Genomic DNA, 19117 nt, shown 5'->3' with positions numbered 1-19117 from the left:
AAAAAAAAAAAAAAAAAAAAAAAAAAAAAAGAATAATTAATACAACAACAGTTACATCATGCCCCACTCTGTGTTACAATAACAACCTCAAATAACACCTAACAGATATTTCTTAAATGTCAGCCATCAAAAGCTACACTAAATTATAAGAATACAAAATGAAAAATATGTCTGTTCCACAATTTTTATCCCTCCTTTCTTTCAGGTGCACAAAGTGCAAGAGGGAAATTTTAAATGTTGAATATTTTGGGGCCAAACAACACTTTCAGAACTTGCAATTTCCCAAATGGAGTACTGCAATGTTACTGACTCTTTTCAGCCTATATGTACACAACTTTAGTACACCACCATAAAACATACAAACTTTGTAGATATATGATGTCACACATACATATACTCTCACCATTCTCCAGACACTGCTGCACAACTACTATTCTATTTAAATCCTCTAGGAATTTGGTTTCATAACTACTTTGAAGTAGCACCTACCAAATCCCTTGTTTCCCTTCTTATTAAAGACATCAGAAAACATCAAATACTACCAACACTTATACTAGCAACATAAATATATCTGGTTCACAAAAGACTAAAACATTGGAGTTTACATAACAACTCCACTATATTGTATTAGCAGATAGTAAAGAAAGCAAAATAACATGTAAACATACTTAGAACACACTTAGGTACCGTATATGACTAACAGAAAGAAACCACAATGATGTACACACATCAGATCCATCGTGGGCTATGCCAGTCTCTCCAACAAAGCACAATAGCTATAAAGAACACAAAACAGACTGCTGTGTAATATAAGTTTGTACATAAACCATACCTGTAGACCACTGGCATATTACAACTAAAGTACTATAAATGAAAGGCCATCTGAATATGCAAGAGCTACAGTTTGTTACTGCTGGAGGTTTCAGTCCCCTGTCACTACATGAAAAGCCACATCCCGGCACCTTAACCCCAGAAAATCCTAAAACACATTCACTTGGTCTGGACAAGCATAAAGAACACTTACACACAGAAATAGCTGCAACATCAATAGCCTCTATAGCCCAAACTCATTGTTGAGATACATATCACCAACAATAAATGCTGAACAGCTGTTACACTGTGCCAAGTCCATCTTCCCTGTCTCCACTGTCACCATCATCAGAATGTGTGAGTGTAAGAATAGACTTGACAGTGTTGAGAGTACAATATGATTCATCACTGAATCTGATAGTATGCAGCATGATCGTCAATTTGACAGAAGTATAGTAGGACTGAGAAGGATTTGTGTGTCTTTGAACTGCTTGATGAAGGCTAACCTATGGTTATACTGTAATGACAACCTTAGCATCAACGGCCTTCACCTAGCATCCTCTACCCAACAACCTTCATCCAAGAACATTCACTCTGCAACTTTCATTGGCTAAACTTCATCTAACAACCTTCACCTCACAGCATTTTCCCAACAGCCTTCACCTAATGACTTTCACTTAGTAATCTTTACTTAACAGCCTTAACCTAGCAACTTCACCTAACAGCCTTTATTTAGCATGACTACCTTACAACTTTACTGAGTATTATCACCTAAAAACCTTTAGCAGCATTCTCTAAAAACATTCACCTTGAGGTTTTCCTTAACAGACTTCACTCATTAACTTTACCCACCAACTTTTATCTGGCATCTTTACCCAACAATCTTCCATTAGTATCCCCACTCAATAACCTTTACTTAGCGTCTTCACTGAACAACCCTCACATAGTATCTTCACATAACATCTAATTACTACATGTTATTATCCTCATTATGATGTTCTCCGTTATTCTTATCCCATTATATCCTATGTTGTTATATCCAATCCTTCACTGTCATTATCTGTTGTCATCTTTTTAATATGACATTTGGCTTTATTGTCATAATATCTATCGTTTTCTTCACTGTCAACATTATCATATGCTTCACTGTTATCCTGTTTATTCTTTTGTTGTTTTCGCTTTCTCTTCTAACTTATTGTTTTGTACTCTTGTTTCTTTTACATTTCTTCCTTGTGGCTTTTTCACTGCTTTCTTTCTGTGTAATTTTCCCTTAAGATACAACCAATATTCAAAATATCTTTAAAAAATTCCTGATGGATTGAGCTATTAGAAGTTTTGAGAAAAAGGTTTTTTATAGCAGCACAACAGTGCTAATAGTTCCTATCCTACCGGTATTATTGGAAATAATTTTCTAGTGTCATGAATCAATTATTTCAAAATTTAGTATTGTGGAGTACAAGGAAACTACACTAGTGCTGGTTTCGTGATAAAATACACCCATAAAGTTATTGAGAAACAAGTGGAAACATTGTAGGCTTGAGTGGATCCTTGCTATACTTTGTTAAGGACATAACCTTTTTAGTGCTGGTGTCATGATAAAATGCATCCAGTACATTTTCTAAACTAGTTGGTGATAAGGAAGGTAGAAACTATGCCAAACTTAACATCCAAGTTAAACATAGTCTCCTAATTCTTCTAGTAGGATGATAACTCTGAATAGGAACCGACTTGGACTCTGACAACCCATCCAACCCATGCCAGTGTGGAAAGCAGACGGAAAATGATGATGATAATGAAAGAATGATTTTCAATGAATGATTACTTCTTTTATATGATAAATTTGCTTTATCAAAAATTTTTTCTCTTATCCATAAATCTTTTTCATTTTAAATTGGTCAGTCATTAGGGCACTCTGTCAAACTTAAAAATTTGTTGCTCACTCACATCTTAGGTTATGTCATGACACATCGTGAATTAACACACAACTGAATGCCTTTCTGAAATACTCAATCAGTAACCGCTTTATTAAAACTAAAATATGCATCATAGTAAGTTACTAATTTTCCTTGTATGGAATAAGTACTATATAGAGGTAAATTATAGAGTAGGAAATTATATAGAGCAGAAACAAATTCCCAGTGAAGAAATGAGTTTATAACTGGGTATATTAAAAATATAAAATTCCAGTCATTTTACATTTGCCTCTTTTTTCCCGCTCTGATAATGGATTGGATGAGTTTCACAGTGTCTCATCATATGTCATAGATCTTCATCTGTTGTTTTTCCATGATTTAATCAACTGTGTATATTATTATTATTATTATTATTTTTTTTTTTGGTGGGGAATGGACAATTATAAATAAGTGCCCTTCATATGACCAACAACTTTACAGCATGAACTTTCCCTCTCTCACTGTGTATGTGTGTGTGTACAGGGTGCAGTGAATAAATTGTTGTCTAAATTACACAAAATGAAAATAACACTGACATCTCATTTTAACAGATATATTTACCAAAATTACATAAAAATATCTTGAAATGCTAAAGAGTAAATTTATTCAATAAAGTCGCCATTGGCATCAACCATGGCCTCCATACGACTTTGGAATCTCCTGCAACTCTTCTGGACAGTCTCCTTGTTTAAGTTGGTGAATGTTGCCATAATCCTTGCCTTCAGTTCATCTTTGGTATTACAAGGAGTTTTGTTGGTCTCTCGCTCAACTGTGCCCCACACATAATAATCAAGGGGGTTGCAGTCTGGGGAGTTAGGTGACCAGATGTTAAGGGCGATGTGGTTACAGAAATTGTCTGACAGCCATGACTGGGTTCTCCTGCTTGTGTGTGGCATGGTGCTGAGTCCTGTTGCAAGACATAGGGTCTTCCAGCAGCCACCCTCTTGACCCAGGGCAGCACTACCTCCTCCAGGCACTTGAGGTAGGCCTCCGTGTTGAGTCTGAGCCCGTGTGGGAAGATGAATGGTAGCATAACGTCACCATCACTAATGATAACTCCAAACACCTTCGTAATTACCATTAGACTCATCCAAATCTTTCCAAATCCTATATACTGTCCTCACGTTGACACTCAAAATTGGAACTTCTGGCATGAATACCAAGCAGTGTAGGATGTTGTTTCCAAATTTTTGACAGAGTGAATTATGTCATGCTGCTGTTTTTCTCACAGATGGTGCTCAGTTGACCCTACTATACTGTGTAGTCAACAAAATCAAAAACAAACAATGTGCATGTGGGAAAAAAAAAAAAATTGTGACAATTTACCCATCACACCGTGTATGTGTGTGCCCAACTTTAGCCGGCATGAAAAATGGGTGTTAAAGATGATGATATTATTCTGTATATCTTACTCAATGTGGGTATACTATAGAAAACCAGCACTATACATCTATTTCAGATGCTTTCTCAAGACACTGCAGTTTAGTGGTTTTTTGTGGTATATCCATGTTAAGTAAGGCATAGAATGCTATCCTGAACCAGTACTACTTCTGTCACTAATAAAATGTATATATAAGGCAAATTGGCCCAGCTATTAGAGCATCAGATAGATTTTTGGTATTAATTCCAATTCTCTATACTCAGGGTTAAAATATTTTCCTTTTGGGGCCAATATAGAAAGTACCTTTCCTGTACTAAGATCATTACTTCTCTTTATGGAAAAAATAGAGTGCAATTAATCTAGTTTAAAATGCCTAAGGCTTACCATCTATTATGATGGTGCTTCTATGACTCCACTTGAGGTTTCATGGCATGCGTGTGTGTGTGTGTGTGTGCGCGTGCATGTATGCACACACATACATGTGTATATGTGTAAGTTTGTGCTTCCTCCTCTTGAAGTTAGATGATAAACGTAAATGAGTGTTACTGCTAAACATGTGGTTTCATTTATTTCCTATCATCCGTAAAAATGTCTGGTCATGACGAAATATTTTGTTTGGAAGCAAGAGAGAGTTGGTGGCCAGAAGGGTATCTGGAAAACTACCTCAACAATTTCCATTTGACCCATGCAAGAATGGAAAATGTGAATGTTAGATTGATGATATGTATGTGTGAATGTTTACATTTTGCACTGGACTACAATTGGTGAAGTTCGTCATTATTTTCCTATCAACTAATCATGTGCTAGCTCCATGCTGTTGAAGACATGTAGAATGAAAAATTACTTCCCCCAAAAAGTAGACAAGGGTTAGTGACATGATTGTTATCTGGCTGTAAAATAATGTTTCAGTAAGATGTATATGTATTCATTTAATTTTTGCTAGCTAGGGAAAATGGAATAAATGAATGTTTAAAAATAGAAACGATAAATTTTATTTTGGTATATATATAATATTAAACATTATGACAGTAAGACTGGAAAAGTGTCAACCTGCTGAATGCTTCGGCACGTATAATGCATCATTTAACAAGTGAAAGTATTTCCATGTACATATCCCTGGATGGTTTAATATGTTTTTTTTTCTTTTAGTCTAAAATTGTTGCATACTCACATACATGCTCTTTCAATGTAAAGTAGTATGCATTATAAGCTTGCTTGTAGTTTCAGCTACAGTCCACTGTGATACCGTAAGCAAATATGTCTTACTATAACTCTGGGATAACCATTGCCTTTTGACTATGCATCATTCACATTTTCCCTGACTATACATCATCCACATGCAAGTTACACACCACAAACCAAACCTCTACTGAGTTTTCTCAGTGGAGCCATGTCAACTTTGTCTTTTTTGATAGAAAAAGAAGTAAAAGCCTCAAGCACTACTCATGTTAAGAAAGCACCACTACACTACACACCCTTTAAATATGTGGCACTCAGAACCTTCACAGATGCTCCAGATGCTAGATGTCATATTTGCTGAGGATCTCTTATGGTGAAAATGTATTTTTAGCTTGGTTAGGATCACATCCCAAAAACTAGCACTTCTCTTTGGGGCCAGAAGATACTTCAACCCTTAACAGTTGCTCTTACTTTTGGAAGGCTCAAAAGAGCCTACAGTGGAGTACTGTACTGCTATCTTGGAAGGTGCTGCTGTTTCCTCCGTAGTCATGTTAGGTCACACCTGAATGATTGGCATGGACACATTCCACTCTCTAGTCCACAAGTGTGCTGTTTCCTTTATTTTTTTCTCTTGCTACAATAATAGCTTCTGCTTCTCAGAGTTGGCTGGTCTTGTACTCAGGCACTGTCAATCTGCTAGTTTCTCTACCTCATCATTCTTATTGCATCTACCACCAGCCTGCAATAATCCCCATGGCCAGTTCTTTCCAGAATATCAACCGTCTACAATTTTTTTCTCTGTGTCTTTCTTGCAAATGTTGACCTGTGCAGTCAAAACAAGACATTGACAGCATCCATTGCCCCTTCCTCCAGAATCGGAAAGCTTTCAAAATAAAATTATAAAGAGAAATATGTATGTGTAAATTATTGAATTAGTTATTAAATGTGTATCCCATATTTATTTTCCTCAAATCAGAATATTTCAGAAAATTAACGTTAAAAGTATTTAGCAAATCCAAAGCCATAAATTTTTCACAGCAAGGAATTTAATTTTATCTCTTCAAAAGCAAAGGGTGAAAGGCTAAGTCAACATTAGCATTGGCAGAATTTGAATTCAGAACATAAAAATGTTGCAGCTAAATACTGCAAAACATTTTCTCTGTTGCTGTATTCACTCTGCCAATCTGCAAACCATATTATAAGTTTCCAGAACTTTTATTTTACAGCAGCATGATTAACTAAGAAATGCAATCAGTTTTGGTGATTTTCACTTATTTTATTTTATTATTCAAAAGTTGTGGAATTTGCTTAGAGTTGAACACAAGTTGAAAAGCATTACAGTATTTAAATTCACCTTGCTTAAATTGAAATCCTGTCAGCATGAACTCTATCTCATAGGAATCGCAATTAAAAATGTAAATTATACTCTCTCTGTCTATATGTGTAAGATATGCACAGCTTTGTGGTAAGAAGTTTGCTTCACAACCACATGGTTCTGGGTTCAGTCCCACTGTGGTGCACCTTCAATAGACTCGGGACTACCAAAGCCTTGTGAGTTGATTTGGTAGACCAAAACTAAAAGAAGTGTGTGGATTTTTTTCCCCCTCCCCCACCTGTCAGCTGGGGTTAATTTGTTTAGCTAAAATTCTCCCAAGCGATATCCTAGCATGGTTGCAGTCTTGTGGCTGAAATAAGCAAAAGATAAAATAGTACTAGACTAGATTTAAAATTGTCTGAATACATCCAGTAAAACATGATGTTGATTGGAGACCAGATTGTGCAAATTGTGGAATTGCATATTGAACATTTTTTTATCTTAGGAAATAACAGGTTATAATTTTTCAAATTATTAACATGTTATAACCACATCTCTTCTCTCACCTGGAAAAAAGAGAAAAATAAATGTCCCTCTCCCATTTTTTGTCAAAAAGAAATCATTTGTTTATGAAAGACTTGGGGAACGTTTTCAGTAACTTTTTGCTAGTCATTGTGTTGTGCATGTTTATGACAATTGACATTACTTTGTTTCGCTGACTTGAATGATCTGAATTGAAAATTCCATCATAGTTTAAAAGAGTCATGATCATTCAAATTGTCCAGCATTAAACATATCAACTGAAATAATTTCAAATTGAGTAGACTCACACACACACATGCATGCACATGCACGCATACAAATAAATTAGTTCTAGATCTAATTAAGCAAATGTATAATCACAGGCATTCTATCCTATCATTTGTTTGGAGATTGCATGTCTAGGATTACTACCAGAGGGAACATAGCAGAAGGCAAATAGAGGAAAGGGAAGACTTATTGGCATATTACATGCACATCATACATGTTATAATGAAAATAAGGATGCTGTTAAGCTGGTAGTGGTGCCATTGGTAGAGATATTGGTTTATGAAGATGGGAATGACATAAAGTAGAGTTTTTTTATTATTGAACTCATCTTCATCTATCTTCCATGCTGGAATAGGTTGGATAGTTTGACAGGATCTAACAAGCCAGAGGACTGCATTAAGCTCCAATGTCTGATTTGGCTGGGTGCTCTTACAAATACCAACTAATTAAGAGAATGTACGGGGTGTTTTTTTTTTCTTTTTGACACTGGCACTAATGAGGTTGTCAAGTAATTTGCAAGACGAAAGAAAAAGACCTCCCCCCACTAACTGGGACTGTAGTAGAGAGGAAGGTGTCTATGCAAAGAATTGAGAGACTAAGATATGAAAGAGGGGAAGAACAAGTGTCTAGTTATAGAGTAGATACATAGCTACCCTGCATTAAGAGTGGGTGTGAGTAGCTGGAAAGAAGAGTGTGTTCTTAAGATAGAAGAAGGTGAGTATAAGAAAGAATACAGAGTAGGTAGATAAATTCCTAAGAGTGTGAGGGAAGAGTGACAGATAGTTAGAGATAGTGGTAGAATTTGAATATAGTGAATAATGAATAAAAGTAGAAATGGTAAATATCCATATGGAGAGGAAGGTGAAAGAAGCAGGAGTGACTCAGAAAGGAGGAGATGAGTGGTAGTACAAGAAGAGTGGAGAACAGCAGTATGATAAAAACCTGTAGATAGATCAGAAAATAAGGAGAGAGATATATGTATAGTGACAAAGATGGACGTCAAAGGTACATAAGTGAGAGAGGGCCATTGACAGCAAATATGAGTGATTTGATAATAGTAGCAAATATGAGAGGGTGTAAAAAAAATGAGGTATGGTAAATTATAAAAAGTATCTTGGTGAGTTCATTCACTTTAATACAATTATCTGTCATCTGCTAAATCAAACCTTTTACATCTGTTAACCAATTATATTATTCTGCTCCTGTCTATATATAGTAATGTTCTAATTATGAAATGAAATCACTGGCATAAAGTTTGCATTATTCATAAGACTGATAACTTACCGAAGAAAATTGAAGCTGTAACCAATTTATATTACAATATTTAAAGATGATTGTTAAATAAATAAATGTTATTAGTATAAGTATGGTATATGCATTCTTTTATTCATTTCGTATTTTACTTACTGGATTGCAATGCTGCTGGGGAACTACCTTCAAAGGTTTAGTCTAGCATATTGACTCCACTACATATTTTAAAGTCTGATAATTTTGCAGATGTGCATTTGTTGAATTGCTATGCATAAATGTTGGTTTTAAGTAGCTTGAATTTAAGCATGTGCACACACGACTGGCTTCTACTCAAGGCATTATTAACTTGAGGCTATGGAAGTAGTGGGACTGAACCCAGAACTGCATGGTTTCTAAGCACACATTTCAACCATACAGTTATGCTTGTGCCTATATTACTATTACGTTTTATTTATTTTTTTTTATATGTAGAAATTGTAGTTGTGGAATAACTATATGTTGTTCATTGGGATTATGGGTTCAAGTCTAGTCAGGCAAAAACTCTCAAGGTGGAAGAGTGACAATTGTATAACAAAGAATATAGCTTTCAAAGATGTTCTCTCTTATGACTATACTTCAGTACAACCTATGTGAACTTTTACACTATCTCAAGAATCATTTGTTTCAGCAAAAATACAATTTCAGAAGAAATAATGAGGGTCTCTTTAAACTTCCATTTATCTCACAGTTATCAAAATTATCATGGAATCTCTATGGGCACTGCTAGTTATTATTCTTGGAAGTTGATACCAAGAACCAGTTTTGATTCCTATCATCAGCACTTTGAAGAAAAGATCGATATTACCATTATTTTCAAATTTTCTCCCCCTTCAAGACCTCAAGACTCTTGCTTCTTCAGCACGTCAACTGTGTTTCTCTCATAAGTCCCATATACCAATAAATTTACAGGTTAATATGCCTAGTTTAGAAGATTGCTCTGTAAATGGATTATCTAAGAGCAGATGACTATGATAAGCATCAGTGTTGGTAGATTGTAATATTTTTGAATTCTTCAATATATTTAACATACTACAATAGATATTTCTTGAAAATATGTTGAACAGTCTTCACAGTAGAGCTATATTTATCTAAAATATCAAACTACTACTCTATTTTTATGTCACTCTTCTATTCTGCAACTGGAAGAAATCCACTATTGGCAATAGTGGAAATCCACCATTGGCAATATTTTATGAAAGAAACCCCACTTCTGATAATATTTTCATTGATTGATGTGTTTTTATATGTTGGTGAATAATTGAGTCTCACAAAAGAATATGTTTTGTGATTTGTTTTTATTTAAAGAAATATTTTTGAAACAGGTTAACTTCAGTCAGTGCTGATTTGAGCTGGATTTGAGGAACCTTTTTTTTCTCATCTTTCCTGGCTTGTTTCTCTTTTAATTCATTGCTTGCCTCTCCTTGCATCATGTCAGGAAGTATCAAATATAACTCCTGTTACATAATAAAAACAATGTTATTCCAAGGTTCCTTTGTTTTAGATATGGTATCCTTCTTTTATAGAAGCTGGCTTCTGTTAAATTTAGCAACTAGATTTTTGATTTAATGTGAATAAAAATGTATTTTAGACTAGAACATAAGGGAGATAACTTATTTTTATACTTTATGCTTTAAAAATGATTTTTTTTATTATCCAATTGTTAATATATTTTAATATGTTTCTTTTCTTTTCTTATCTAGTAGCTCCTGAGCACTTGACAACAATGGCAAGTCAGCAAGGAAGTTTGGCAGCATCTACAACATGGTGTAACCCTATATTCCCAGCTAGTGCCAAAATGGCAGCTATGCTATCTGGTGGAGATACTGGTACAACCAAGGAACAGCTAAATAATCCATCGGCTGTTAGTGGCAGTGGGGTGGCCGTGTCCCACAGTAGAGCCCCTGTCAGCAGTACTTGCTCGTTGTCCAACATCACGAGTCGTGGATCAGGCACCACCGAACAATCAGATGCCTCTCAGCAGCTTTCTCACCAAATGCTGTCTTCTCTGGCCCTTGCAACACTGTCCAGTGAGCTGGACAAAGGACTGACTCAGGAAATCTCCAAATTAGCTGAAAGTAAGAACACGGATATTTCAAGTTTAGGAAAGGACAAACTGAACACTCTAATAAACACAGATGTCACCACAGCAATACTATGTCCTTCTAGTAGATCATTTGCATCATTATCACATCTAATGTCATCTGATGTTGAACTTTTTAACAAGTCTATTACAACAGAAGAATTCCAACAACCTAAGGTACAAGTTGATTGCAACAATGGACTGAATGGTGGCATTTTTCTTTCTCAACCAGGCCAATCAAAAGAAATTGAGATATCAGTGTGCAGTTCTCTAAAAGACTCTTCATCAGGTGTTTTGGACAAATGTACAATGATGGAGAAAACTACCCTGCAGGTGACAGTGGCCGACTTGAGTAACATCCTTGGTAGTGGCCTATCGGCGATTTTATCTTCTAACAGCACTCTTGCTGAATCTACCATGAGTAGTAGTCACAGTAATAGTGGCAGTAGTGCTGGGCTTGCTAGTACAACTACAGGGAGTACGAATGTTTGTTCTGCAAACTCCCTGAAAGTGTCACTTGGAGCAGCTAGCTGTCAAGATTCAGCCAAAGGGTCCAACATCACGAGCATTTATACGAAACGGTCAGGCTCAACATCTGTAAACACAGTAAATTGCTTACCGCACTTATATGCCCCTGACTTGCCCTTACCAAAGAGACTCACTGAATCAGTTCAGCGCCTAGTAAAGCCCCTTCCATCAAGTGACCACTCTCTACCTCGCATTCGTAAGTCTCCTGTCAGTAGCTCCATCCGACAGCAGGCAGTTAGTACGTCTACATCTCCTCGTTCTAGTCCACACCATGGCAAACACCCCCCAATTGGCTCACCACGAGCACAGACTCTTGTAGATCACATACACACTTCATCCCAAGCTCCAGTTTCTCCTCTCAACTCATCATCACTTTCTTCTAGTCAGAACTCTTGGGTTCTCTCAAGCCACACAAGCACACCTCAACTTTCAACTATGCATAATATGGTCCAGAGTCTACCAGCTCCTCTGGTTAGTTACACTCCATCAACTCTGGCTCAAGTGGCCTCATTAGATCACCAATCTTTCTCTCAGGTTTATCCTGGAGAAAACCTATCAACTCATGCAACTGCTTCTACTTCTGCCCTGGGTAATGTATCCCAGAGACTTGGCTTGCAACATTTAGAACACCAGCAGATGCTGATAGATTCTCCAGAGGATAAAACCTTAGATTCTTCTGAACGGATTCTAAATTCTTTTGATGTGCCTGTAAGTCTTCACTCGTCGGTTATTCCACCATCTCAACAGCAGCAGTTCTTGACGACAGCGAGTAGTATCACTACACTGCCTGCAGCATTGTCTGGAACCAAACAGCGGGACTTAAATAGAAATCTAGACTGTCAAGTTGAAGAGCATGTGGTTAATTTTCTGGCATCAACTGCTAGAAAAGGCAGCACCCCTACTAACACGATCACCTCCACCACTTTACCCATCACCAACACAGCTTCGTCCTCTCCCTTACGCTCTTCATTTTCCACATCCTTCTCCACATCCATTTCACACACTGCTGAAATATCTCATGGGACTTCTGTCTCCTATGTTGACAGTTTAGGGGCTCCTAATATCCTCTCATCTTTGAACATTGCTACCCATGCAAATCCGATGACATTGGCATCTGCTCTCCAAGCAAGTCAGTCGTCATCTAATGTGACGTTGGTTGACTCACACCATCAACAACAGCAACAGCAAAATCATCATCATCAGCAACAAACTAATCCTAGGAGTGTTAACCAAAATGCGTCCCAATTAGCATTGGAACGGTTTCAGCTTCAGTCTGGTGCTATGAACTATGAGTCTAGTAGTAAACTGTTGACACAGCCAACTACCGCTGTGCCCTCAAGTGAAAGCTTAACTAGCTTCACCAATCAGCAGAGCCTACCAGGTTTGAGTGCAGAAGCAACATCTGAACAATTGTCAATGCAAAGGGTGTCTGCAGCAGTTTCTGTTCCACTGCCTGTTGCTGGTCAGCAGGCTGCCTTGCAAACCCACCTCACTGAAGCTGTGAGCTCTAATCTCAACATGCACAATGGTAGCAAGAGGCCGGCAGGAAGCTTAGCTGAGAAAAGTGAGAAGCATTTGCAGAGCACAGATTATGAAAGTACACCATCGCTTAGTTCAGCAGAAGGGAACTGTTTGACCACTGTTACAAATCCACAGGATTCAGATAGTGCCATTACATGCCCAGATGAAGCAGCTCAAGTCCCAGCTGTCACATCAGAGCAGAAGACATCTGTAGGTAGTTTGCATGCTGAAGAAACAGGCGGAAATGTGGAGGGTGACACACAGAATCACACTGATGCTATTAAACCCCTTGAGCCTGCCAATACAACATCGTCTCCTGTGAATCGTGTGTGTCATAAAGCTGAGTTAGCTAACATGGGCAATGGAGAGCAGCATCACCAGCGATCGGAACATTCTCTCAGGGAACATGATTCTAGTAATTCTTCTGGCACTGCAGCTGACCAGCTCAGTGAAGGAACCAGTTCTAGTTCTCAAAGTTCAGGTGCTAATCTTGGTAACACGCTGCCCAGTAAACTCTCCCATGGGGTCAGTCCTGATCAGTCCACGTTGGCTGTGCCAACAGAAGACTCGCATCGAACCTCAGAAGCTGATGCGGTTTTGTGCAACAATATTGACAGCCAGAGTGCAACTGTAGTGTCTCATGAATCTGTCAATGACTGCAGATCTGCAGAACAAGATGCTATACAGGAAGCCAGCAACAATTCTGAATCTCATCAGGATTCAGCTGCTTCAGCTATAACTGATGGGCAACACCTAGAAAAAGAGAAACAGGTGGAATTGGTGGAGAACTGTATCCAGTCTCATGACTGGCTTCCTAATAAGGAAGTGATGGAAAGCAATGTTACAAAACAGAGCGATGGTGGTGAGAAAGTGGATGGAAGTGATTGTAAAGAATCGTCTGATGTCAAACCTCCACTTATCCGGCGTGGAAGGCCTGGTGCCCAGGAGCGGTCAGTTGCTAGCAGTAAGTCATTGATTATCATTGATTATTTATTAATATTCTCAGTTGCATCTATGACATTTCAGCTTCTCTAATTAATTCTCAGTTTTGATTTTCTTTTTGTCAGTATTCTTCCTTAACTTCCATTTTCCATCTCAGCTATTTACATAATGCTATGTTTATGGCTCTAATTTATTTTAAAATCTCCAAACAAAAGAGATAGTTGCCCATCATATATATATATGTGTGCTTGTGAAATTGCTGAGGTTATTGTTTAGCCCTAGTCAACCCTCATCAAGCAGATCTATGGGCAAAAGCATTCTAGATGGTGTATCTGGAATGCTTTGTTCACTATTTCTAGCTGGTTGATTTTGCAACGGTTTCCTTGGCTCAAATTTATTGAGGTAAAATAGTTGAGTGGGTGAACTGAGAGGACTATAAGCTCTTAGACTGGGAAATCACATTCTACTGCTGTTTTTTTTGTAGGTGGTTAGAGTAATAAGTGTTTAGTGTAGCAATAGAACATGAATTGTAATAAGGTGGCATAATGTAGAAACATGGGATTTTTAAATAAAAAGCTTGGATAGGGTAAAGGAAATGAGAACTTAAGAGGTAGTATTACCCAACACATTGAAGATGAGGTTGAGAGTGGAGAAAATTTGATATTCTAAAGTGATAGTAGTTTGTAAAAAATAGGAATATACAGGGTAAGAGAAAACTTCCTGTAGTGTAGCTATGGTTTGTATAGATAGTTCAGAGAAGAATATTAAGACAAATGTATAACAAGATGTTGGTTTTGTATCACAGTATAACTAGCAGGTCTACTGATGTAGATAACGAAGTGAATGCTCCATTATTATAGGGTTGTAGGAATACTACTGATGATTTCATTTTTATGCAGTAATTCAAAGGTGAATACATTTTTTTCTTTATCCACGAGAATCTTACTGATCAATACTGCAATGTAATTAAATATTTGTTAATTATTTTAACATACTTCATTGAACTCTATCTCATCTAGATACATATTTATAACTAGCTGGACATGGAAAGGGAGAATTGTTTTTACTAAGGATACAATGTAGCACCCTTACAAGGGTGGGATCTGTTCACCCTTCAGCTAGTAGTCTAGCTTTTTACCTACTTAACCAGCTGAAATGCTTTTTGATTATATGACCTTAATGATAATGGTGTTAGCGTAGATGTTGGCTTGAATTTGAAGACATCAGAGTAGATAAAGAACAGATTAACAATATGGAAAACAAAATTAGCATTGAATCCTCTTTGTGAGTAATGATAGAATACTCACTCACAAAGAGAAATAATATGAAATATAAAGCTCTCAAGAGATGTGATTACTGATATTTCAAGCAAATCTTGGGATATTTCAATTTCTCTGTTTAAAGAGATTTGCTTGAAACATCACTACTCACAAAATCTCCTTAGTGTATAACTATCTAAATTTTCAAACATTATTAAATGAATTTTGTCATTACTGACCACCATGTCTTTCCTCAGATTATTTTCGAGAACTTTTGAACAGCAACAACTAGACTCTCCAATGGAATCTCTTGTAGTTTTGTTAACACTGATAATGAGGAAATAGCTGTTACTTTGGTTTGATTGTAGATTGTAAATTTCAGCTGAAATTCTACTAGTATGTTTGACCTAATAGTCTGGAAGTTCACATTAGAGGTCTTTGTATATTTGATGTAATAGTGGGGAGTGTTTCTGGGTAACTGTGTCTGAAATATGAACGTTCTATGGATCACCACCTGAACATTGCTGTCTCAGGGTTGGCTATCAACAAAGAGTTATATCCCTTATGATGATTTATTAGCCAACCCTATTAGACTTGTCAAAAGTTGGATCTCAGGATTTACTGTAGTTACAGCAACAACATAGTGCTGTAACTATTGAAGAAGCAATATAGATAACTCTTGTCTAAATGTTAAAATGGGAAGACCTGATTGAGTTCAAGTTGAGCTAAAAGGATGTGACCTTCAGTTGAAGGGCACCAAATACTTATTGCTAAGATAAGGTTCTGATGGTATAGTTATGCTCTATGAATAAGTAAGTATTTCTAATGTAGTTTTGATGCTGAAAATTTTTAAAGAAGAAATAGTAAGTTGTAGCTGTAGTGCTTCTCATTAAGATCTTTAGTGATGTAATTGATGTGAAACGGTTCCAGTCATAAATTAACACTGAGTCATGAAGTTGATTTGTTGAAAACACTCCAGTGTTTATGTTTTTAGTTTTTTTGGCATTGTGGCATTGAAGACTCTAGCAATGGTGTTAGTGAAGTGTAACAGCTGCACTTGAAAATTGTGGACCTGGTTCACTGGGCCTCACTTTGTGAATGAATAAACGAGAATTGTATTGATGTGAAAATCTAACTTAAATCTGTGGCAAGCACAAATCTTCATTTCCACACATGTTTACATTTCCGAGTAGGTTACTACTAAAAAGTAAGCATGCTACATCTGCATACTTCTAATTTGCATGCTATTAGTCTGTATTGAACAAATTATTATTCTCGTCTTGTGTGTTTCTTGCTAAAATATATATTCAGTCAATATATTACCTTCTTGAAGGTGGTGAACTGGCAGAATCATTAGCGTGCTGGGTGAAATGCTTAGCACCTTTTTGCTCAATCTTTACTTTCTGGGTTCAAATTCCGTCAAGGTCAATTTTGCCTTTCATCCCTTTGATGGGGTCAATTACATTGCCCCCCCCCCCCTAAAAAAAAAAAATCGTTGGCCATGTGCCAAAATTTGAAACCAATATATTACCTTCTTCTAAAGAATTGTATTTTTTTAAGACTAATTTCTAATGTTTTTATTGAAGGCCTACAATGTAGCTATAACTCTAATTGGTGTATTATGTTTTACATACATTTAACAAAACATATAAACATAAAAAGAAAGATAAAAGAAATACTGATTAACACATGTAAATTGACAGCGCAAATAATAATGATGGCGATTTGTATGGAAGGGCAAAATATATCAGTCATTGAATTGGAGCCATGTTTGAAAAAATACATTTAATGGCTTAATTTATCATATCAAATTCAGTACTATATTTTAGTTTGTTACACTCTTGGTTTGTCAAGCCATAGAGTTATAGGACTGATAAATATAACCCTACAACCAAGCAAAATGGGTTTGCATGTAGTTTCTGTCTTCCAAAATTTACTCACAAGAAACTGATCAACCCAAGGTTATAGTGGAAGATGCCACCCAATGGGATCAACTCTGAAACCACATGGTTACAAAGCCAACCTCATAAGCATACCGCCATGCTTGTGCCTATGTGTAAATACGTTTTTCTATTGTACACTGTCACCATATTATAAGAAAAATTAAAATTTACTGGGAAGTTTCACTTTTTCTTGTACTAAAATTTACTGTTTGTGTGCTATTTGTTGGAATAAAAATGTTCTTAGTGTTGAATAATTTTCTCTATCTCCTATCATCATCTCTTAAATTACCTGTATCACTAGCTGACTGACTCCACAACTTAGGTGACCTAATCAAATTGTTGATGTTTTCTGCAGGTGTTCGTGATCGTTCTCCTGTGAAAGTCCGCAATAAGCTGTCTGATGCTGCTGCCTCATCCACAGCTGAACACAAGGAGGAATTGCCTGCCGAACCAGTGAAACGTTCAACGCGTGGTTCAACTCGACCAAAAGGTAATATTTTTGTTTTAACCTCCACCATATGGCCATCTTTGCTTTGCTTTGGCTAACAACTTGATATTTTCAAATCTTTTGGCACTCTAATTAAGTAAGAAGCTTTGCATTTGGGATTACTGTCAGGTTTTGCTTTATTAAAATCTTGATTGCATGGATTGAAGCAAAGAATCGAAAATGATTGTTTACAGATAAATGTTTGCTGTTCACTAAAAAGAAAATCCTTTAGAAGTTATTTGCAATTAATATATCAGCACTATTTTTCTCTCGCTTGTCTATGGCAGTGTTAAATAGAGCATTTATGGTACTGCTATTTTTTTGTGTTTGTCTGGGCTAATCTCAGTGTGTTGTATAATTTATTGCTGAGAGCAGTAATAAATGAATTTCTGTGAAATTCAGTCCTTCTCAAAGGAAAAGATATCTGCAGGAGACTGATATCAAGACCAGAGACAAATTTGCCTCACTCAGCTTCATACTTATGTAAGCTGAAGCCAATTATCAGCCATATAAGTCCTGCATATGCATGGAAGGAAATAATAATTCTTTCCACTATAGTAGTGGTTCCCAACTTGGGGTCTGCGAACCCCTGGTAGTCCACAAAGGTAAGATAAGCCTATTAGACGGGATCCGTGGGAAAATTTATTTAAATAAAAGGATTGGGAGCCACTGTGAAAAGGTTGGGAACCACTGCACTATAGACACAAAGCTCGAATCTTTTTGGAGGGTCCAAACTGATGGCGTTGACCCCAGTGCTCAGCTAGTATTTTATCGACACCAAAAAGATGGAATGTAAAGTTGGCCTTGGCAGAATTTGAACTCGGAATGTGAAGCCAGAAGAAATGCAGCTAAGCTCTTTGTCCAGCATGCTAATGGTTCTGCTGTATCACTGCCTTTACCTCAATAATAATAAAACTAGTAATCCTTTCTAATATTGACACAAGGCCTAAAATTTTGGGGGTGGGGATGAGTCGATTACATCAATCTCAGTGTTTCACTAGTACTTAATTGACCCTGAAAGGATTAAAGGCAAAGTCGACCTTAGTGGAATTTGAACTCAGAATGTAGCAATGGGCTAAATTCTGCTAAGCATTTCACCTGGCGTGCTAATGATTCTGCCAGCTTGCCACCCCTCATAAATAATAATAATAATAATATGCCCTGATGCAATACCAGGCACTGGCTCTCATAGCTTCTGATCTTAACTGATTGGAAGTGTTATAATGTACATGTTTGTCTTGGTATAAAAGGTCATATGCTGTTTATCCTGATATGAGATCACCATACCATGCACACAGTTGTGATGCATATGTTTGATGTGTCCTTATCAGATTAGTAGTCAAGATGGGTATATTGGGCTTTGTATATTTATATCCCAGTGCCACTTTGGCATGCATTGCTCTCACTCACTCACTCACTCACTCACTCAATAGTAATAATCCTTTCTACTGAAGGCACAAGGTCTGAAATTTTGGGGGAGGGGACTAGTCAATTACATTGACCCCAGTGTTTCACTGGTACTTAATTTATTGACCTTGAAAGAATGAAAGGCAAAGTTGACCTTGGCAGAATTTGAACTCAGTATGTGGTGACAGGTGAAAAATCGCCAAGCATTTTGCC

The 19117-nt window shown here is 36.8% G+C and overlaps 1 protein-coding gene across 4 annotated transcripts in view; it reads left to right on the top strand.

Annotated features, from left to right (window-relative positions):
* The window catches only part of LOC106875131 (serine-rich adhesin for platelets), a 99834-nt gene that overhangs the window by 77286 nt on the left and 3431 nt on the right, over positions 1–19117 (top strand). For 3 of the 4 annotated variants that reach the window (XM_014923116.2, XM_014923118.2, XM_014923117.1), the window contains 2 exons: positions 10438–13830; positions 17366–17500. In XM_014923116.2, coding sequence (XP_014778602.1) covers positions 10438–13830; positions 17366–17500 — 3528 coding nt within the window. The remainder of the gene's footprint in view (positions 1–10437; positions 13831–17365; positions 17501–19117) is intronic. The other variant, XM_014923119.2, reaches the window with a different exon arrangement.

Source organism: Octopus bimaculoides, chromosome 4 (assembly GCF_001194135.2).
Source record: "Octopus bimaculoides isolate UCB-OBI-ISO-001 chromosome 4, ASM119413v2, whole genome shotgun sequence".
Lineage (NCBI taxonomy): Eukaryota > Metazoa > Mollusca > Cephalopoda > Octopoda > Octopodidae > Octopus > Octopus bimaculoides.
This window is presented reverse-complemented; position numbering and strand designations above follow the sequence as displayed.